This window comes from Microtus ochrogaster, chromosome 17 (genome assembly GCF_000317375.1).
Source record: "Microtus ochrogaster isolate Prairie Vole_2 chromosome 17, MicOch1.0, whole genome shotgun sequence".
NCBI lineage: Eukaryota > Metazoa > Chordata > Mammalia > Rodentia > Cricetidae > Microtus > Microtus ochrogaster.
The window spans coordinates 13,579,179-13,586,243 of NC_022019.1; the positions used below are offsets into that span (position 1 = coordinate 13,579,179).

General features: G+C 42.7%; 1 protein-coding gene across 1 annotated transcript in view; it reads right to left on the reverse strand.

Moving 5' to 3' along the window:
- Kif13b (kinesin family member 13B) overlaps positions 1-7,065 on the reverse strand; it is a 150,105-nt gene that overhangs the window by 45,541 nt on the left and 97,499 nt on the right. The window contains exons 22-24 of the mRNA XM_013349264.2: positions 3,478-3,648; positions 2,383-2,540; positions 350-482 (exon numbers count right to left, since the gene is read on the reverse strand). Of these exons, the coding sequence (XP_013204718.1) occupies positions 350-482; positions 2,383-2,540; positions 3,478-3,648 (462 nt within the window). The remainder of the gene's footprint in view (positions 1-349; positions 483-2,382; positions 2,541-3,477; positions 3,649-7,065) is intronic.

Genomic DNA, 7,065 nt, shown 5'->3' on the forward strand with positions numbered 1-7,065 from the left:
AAGAAACAATTTTAATATAAAAATGGGCTTGAAGACAAAAAATTGAAACTAAAAAAGGGCCAGTGAGATGGTTAAGTAAGTAAGGAAGTTCCTGCCATGTCTAACAACCTGAGTTCAAACCCCAGGACTATATGGAAAAAGAAGAGAACAATATCTCAAAAGTCCTCTCACTTCCACATGCACAACTACCCACATTCGTTCACAATACACAAATGCCAATAAACTTAAATTTCTCAAAGAAATGGATTGACCATTGTATATTTAATCATCATCAAGAGTTCTGTTCAAAAGAATCCACTGTGAGTCTTCTGGTGTCAAGGAATTTACTATGACGTCACAGTCTTGGTACCTGTCGGAGTTGGAAGATCCCTCCTGTTGGGACATCTTTTGCAGCTATCACTTCCACGGGACAGTATTCACCATTCTCATTCTGTTCCAAGATCTGAACCCAGAATTCCAACTTCCTGGTGACTTCACTCCACCTAGGAAATACATGCAGTCCTTGGGAAATACACTTCTTTTGGAAGGGGCAGGGTTTCAAATATATAGATATATATTTGATAGATAGTCGAAGGTAACCTTTAACTTCTAATCTTCCTGCCTCCATCTCCAGAGATTACAGACGTGTGACAACACAGGAATTTATGCAGTACTATGAATCAAACCCAGGGCTTCATCCATGCTGGGTAAGTAACCTACTGACTGAGCCACTTTTACAGTCCCCAAATCATGCCTCTCTACTTCAATGCAGAGAGCTGAAGATCTTACATTTTACTTAACAGTGAGAATGACCTTAAACAGAGGAGCCCAGGAAAATGATCTTCAAGTCAGAAAGGCATGTACAGTACATATGTAATGGCAAATAGCGTGAACAGAAAGTCAAAATCACAGTATCAGATACAGGATGGCTCCTTGGTTTTCTGTTATGATTTCTGAGGACTGAATCCAGGTGGCCTTCATGTGCTAAGCACGTGCTCTACCACTGAGCTACCCCTTAATCACTGGCACTTTTATTTTTCAGAAATTACAATATGGGGTTAGAACAATGGCTCATAGTTCAAACCCACATAGACAGTGGGTGCAGTGGCCCACCAGTAATCCCAGTAAACAGAAGCCACAAACATAGAGCTCTCCAGAGTAAGGTAGACAGCTAGACTAGCTGAACTGCTGAGCTCTGGGTTCAAGAGCGAGACCCTGCCTTGATATATAATGTGGAGAGCAACTGAGGAAGTCGTGTAACATCAACCTCTGACATCTACATTCATGCATACATGTGAACATGAGTGCATGCATGTACATGCATACACACACAGAGCACAGGTTATCCAATGCCTGAAATACTATAGCCAGTATGCAGAAACCAAGCACAGGATGTTCTTCTCACAGGAAGGTGTCATATGTGACTTGAAAAGGATGTACTCTCAGGTCAGTAAGAAAATGAAGAAGACAAATCTCACCTTCTAATTTAGGAGTTTCTCGTCTATAATTAGATGGAAGTAAAAGCACCCCCTCTTTCAGTCCTTCCCTTTTAACTCTTGTAAGTCATCAAATGAGCCTACCCTCCTCCCATCACTGATGCCACTCAAAACTGGAAAGGGCTGGGGGTGCAGAACTGTACAGTGCTTGCCTAGTAAGTGTGAAGCTCTGGGTTTGAACCCCAGCAGCACAAAATCAAACAAGGAACAAACACCTATGAGCTGGAGACAGGGTCAACATGACCCTATAGCAGACTGCATCCACCTCTCCATAGCTGGTTAATCAGACAAAACCCACTGAGCTAAGTGACCTTTCTCCTAAACTTCATTCCACTGTTGCTTCTTAAACACCCATGTGCTTTCCCCATCATCCTCTAAAGTGCGCTGCTTTAAGAACATTCTACTGGGAGGCTAAAGCCCTAGAGACAAACCTGGTGATGCACAGTAAAGGGGATCATTAATTTATAAACACCAGAATGGCTCAATAGTTCAAATGCTTGCTGCCCAAGCATAAGGACTCACTAGAGTCTAGGGCTCCAGAACACACATAAATGCTGGATGAATCAATGCCTGCCTATAACTCCAGCTCTAAACATAAAGACACACAGGATCCCTGAAGCAAGCTGGTTAGCCAGCTTAGCCCTGCTGGTAAGCTCCAGGTTTGAATGAGGGGCCTCTGAATAAGGTGAAGAATACTTGAGGAAAACTTCCTATTCCAATTTTGACTCCCCCTCACCACAGGGCACTAGCACACACCCATGCCCCCACTCATGCAAATATGTCTACACACATGTATATACCACACATACACAAGGGAAAGAAAACGAATTTAAAAATAAATGATGGTCATCTCCAGCAATTTTTTAAAACAAGAAATGGGAATCCAACGAACATCATCAAAACTCACCTGTCCCGAAGACTCCTTGTCTTTGCTTGGATGATTCCCAAATCCCACAGGGCTGGGTTCTTCCGAGGATCAGTCATTTTATGCCCATAGACTTCAATGGCCAGTGCCCCATCTGAGAGGTACTCAATGAAGTCTTCTGTGATGTTAACATTGAACTCCTGAAACACAACAGCTCATTGCAGAGCAACACACACTGGCTTGGTCTTTTGACCACGTAAGCCAGGCTTCACACCTTAATGACGTCAGGAAGGAAAGACAGAGACAATGGCATACTTTCCTCATAGGACACAATGGTCATTTAACACCAATAGCGATGTGCACACAGACTAACACACTTGCTTTCAAATACAGAGTGGATCTGAGGGCAGCTGGAGAGATGGTTCCATGCTTAAGACTGAGTGAGTACTGCTCTTCCGGGGGCCACATCTGGTGACTCAACTACCCAGATCCAGGGGATTGATGTGTCGGCCTCTATGGGTACCTGCGCTCATGTGTGCACAGCCACACACTGATTTAAAAAATTAATCTTTTAAATTTTTTTTTTTTTTTTTTTTGGTTTTTCGAAACAGGGTTTCTCTGTGGCTTTGGAGCCTGTCCTGGAACTAGCTCTGTAGACCAGGCTGGTCTCGAACTCACAGAGATCCGCCTGCCTCTGCCTCCCGAGTGCTGGGATTAAAGGCGTGCACCACCACCGCCCAGCTCTAAAATTAAAAATATATAAATATAGCCATGACTTTAAAACTTCTCATTTTGAAAAACTAATCTGTAAGCATAGCAAATTATTTTGTTAGCAGTATTTTGGGAGCCTGTTTTCATTCTTGTTAGGAGTCAAATGTGGAGTAAATAGCAAAAGCTAGTCCAAACTCTGATGGTCACCAGCCAAAGGCAAAGTGACAGTCACTACTTTGAGTTTATTCTGCCCACAAAAACATCGTCATTAATAATAACTGGTTGGAAAGAGCAAGCAATCAACATGGCAGAACATCGGGGTAGTCTCTAATCTTGTTAGGCCAATCATCCAAAGATGTAGTATCACTCATTAGCTGTGTTTACACAAATAACTTGGGCACTGTGGTAGACTGGAAAGGAACTCACACTGCAATGATCGAACACAACCATACACTGTGGCTCCTTGCTGGTGGGAGACGAAGAGGTATCCACTTCGGGGGCAACAGTCACTGGCTCCTGCTGATCCCAGAAGTCGTATTTGCAGAACACAAAGTGGCACAGATGCTGCGGCAATCCTGTGGCTTGTAGTATTTTAACCTGAAGGGAAAGAAGACTCCACTGTCTCGACCAGCAAGCTCCCAGGAGTACTTAATTAGGAGATTGGGGTGGGGTGGGGTGGGGTGGGGTGGGGTGGGGTCGTGGTCCTGCTCTGGCTCTGTCACCAAACATGCTCCTACTTTGGGCCTATGTCCTTCAGGTTGGTCTGGGACTAGCAACAGGGCAGCCTGACACAGGGTGATGACAACCAAATGCAGCACTTAGAAACGGACAAGAGCATCTGAATCTTAGCTTGTCAGGATGTAGGATGCCATCATCATCATTCCCAGAGGCCCAGTATTTTATAAGGAAAGCACAAAGGCATTGAGCACAAGGAACAAAGCACAAAACTGTGTCTGATTCAGTGAGCAGCCAATCTTCAGGGCAGGGAACGGATTCACTCAATTATCTCAAGTATAAGGAGGAACTGAGCTCTGGAATAGCATGCTACGTGCTAAAATAATATTACTTAATTTTTATTTTATTCCTAGTAATGAACTGCCTTGCGTGTTGCATTTGACCGTCTGTCTGGAGCAGAGAATAAAGGAGGTAAAATCATAGAGTTGCTGCTTTCTGCACAGACATTTTTTTGCCCCAATACCTTCCCCAGAGAGTGACAGCAAACACTCAAATGAATCTCTGGATGAGGACCCTGGAATCCATGATTACAAAGGATGGCCAGAGACATAGGCCCAATAGGATCAACGCCCCAGAGAAAATTCCTGCATCGGAGTCTTAAAACAACAACAAAAAAAGTTACTTTTAGTAATTTTTTAACTATACAGATGTGTGTGTTACATGTGGGTATGTGCCTGTGAATGCAGGTTCTTGTGGAGCTCAAACGAGGGTGTCTGATCCCCTTCTGGAGTTACAGAAGACATAAGCTGCCTGACATGGGTGCTAGGAACTTTCCTTCAGTCCTTTATAAGAGAAGCAAGTACTCTTAGCCATGAGCCATCTCCCAGCCCCATTTATCTATATATATTCATATACACATCTGTGTGTCTGTATGTGTGAACATACATGTGTGAACATGATATATATGCAGGTGCCCTCAGAGAGGCCATCAGACCCTTTGGAGCTGGAGTTACAAGCAGTTGTGAGCTGCTTCAAGTGGATGGTGGAAACAGAACTCAGGCTCTGGAAGAGCAGCACAACCCTTAGCCACTGAGCCATCCCTCCAGCTGTTCACTCAGATCTTAAAGAAGCCAAACATTTTTCATACGTTTTGCAACAACATCTAGATTTAAATTTGGAGTTTCTGTAGTAGCTTGTGATGGTCTTAAAAGCATACAATTATGAAGTAAATTATAGAATTATTAATTATACTGCATGGTATATGTGATGGTTATGGCTGGTTGTCAACTTGACTGCATCTGGAATTAACTAAAACCCAAATGGCTGAGCATGCCTGTGAGGAATTCTTTCTTTCTTTCTTTCTTATTTTTGTTTTATGTGTATTGGTGTTTTTCCTCCATCTATATCTGCCAGATCCCCTGGAACTGGAGTTATAGACAGTTGTGAGTTGCCTTTGGGATACTTGGAATTGAACCAGGATTCTCTGGATTTCCAGTCCTGGGATTTTTTTTTTCTTAATTAAATCACTTGAAATGGAAAGATCACTTCTGATCTGGATCTTTGAGGTAGGAAGACACCTTTAATCCAAATCTTTTTTTTTTTTTTTTTTTTTGGTTTTTCGAGACAGGGTTTCTCTGTGGCTTTGGAGCCTGTCCTGGAACTAGCTCTTGTAGACCAGGCTGGTCTCGAACTCACAGAGATCCGCCTGCCTCTGGCTCCCAAGTGCTGGGATTAAAGGCGTGTGCCACCACTGCCCGGCTTCCAAATCTTTTGAGGTAAAAAGATCCACTTTTAATTCTGCTGGCAGCCTTTAGAAAGGATGTGGAAGGAAGCTTGTTCTCTTTGCCGGCTTGCTTCCACTCTCCCTATCAAGTCCACTCCCTCACTGACATTACAGCCTACTTATTTGGAATTCTGCTGTATACTGAAGAACACCTAAGACATCCAGTCTCATGGACTGAACAACTGGATTCTTGGACCTCCCATTCATCAGCAGTCATTGTTAGAATAGCTAAAACACAACCTGCAGGCCATTCTAATAAATCCCCTTTAGATGACAGACAGACAGACAGATTCATTCTATAAGTTCTGTTCCTCTGGAGAACACTATGAACAGGAGGATTTTCACACAATGGAGTTAATCACCAATTACACTGTCCAGCCACTTTCTTTCCCTGAGTTGTCTGATTCACTCCAGATCTAGTATATAAATTTAATGAGAATAAATTGTACTGGGTGGTGTAAGTTCTCGTGGCTCAGCAACCTCAACTATAACCATGGCATTCAGGGACTCTGAGGACACAAAGCAGATTTCTTGTGTAACGAACAAAACAGGTCAGCCAATAAACAGCGACTTTATTTTATGCAATTCTTCCTGAGATGCCAACGAGCTTGTACTACCCAGGCAGCAAGTCTCTGACAGGCTCTGAAAGGCTAATGTGTTTTCTCTCTTCACATTGAACTGATCATCAGTATTCTAGAATACATTTTACAGGAAATTTTCAAAGTTCTATTCTCCACATGTTAAAAATGTTTATTACATACCTCAAATGAGGCAAAGTGCTGTGGGGCATGATAACAAGGTCTTGGTATTACACAGATCTAAAAGAATCCTTGCCACTTGCTAGCCTATGTGCTGGTGTAAACTCTTAAGCCTAGCTTTCTCCCGGCAGAGAGGGGAGGATTTTTGTCTAACCTGACAAAGGTGAGGCCAGCCACACCAATGAAAACAAAGAGATGAGTGACAGCAAGGACAGGCACTGAAAGCCATTGCATTCCTTCAGAAATGAATCACAATCTAAGGCTGAAATAAACAAGAAACAAGATTGGTTGTGCTAACCTGCCCTCTACAGGAACTTCTGAGAATTAAGACTGCCAGGAATGAAGAGCAACAAGAACGAGGAATAAACGCATGTTCTTCGGAACATTCGCTGTTTAGAGGTTTTTGTTTTTGTTTTTGTTTTTTTTTTAAGTTAGCTTCAAAAATTGAAATCACCACAAGGTGTCAGGATAGCACTCAACTTTCAGCTTAGCATGAAAAAGCCAAAAAGTATTGTCAGGAATCAATGTTATTTGGGGCTTTTAATTTACTGTTTTTGAAAACAGGAATATGGACATACTTTCATTATGTTAAAAAGGAATGCAGATGTCCTGAACGGCCATGGTTTCCCTCACTCATGGTACTAAAACCACCCCCAGGTTTGACTTTCCACAAAAACTTCAGTCACTGTGGCGTCTCGCCTTTTACGCAACGGGCTCCCACGGCGAGGGCATCGCCTCTAAGAAGCATGTCCCCTTTAAATGAACACAGCTTCTTTTTTTTTTTTTTTTTTTTTTTTT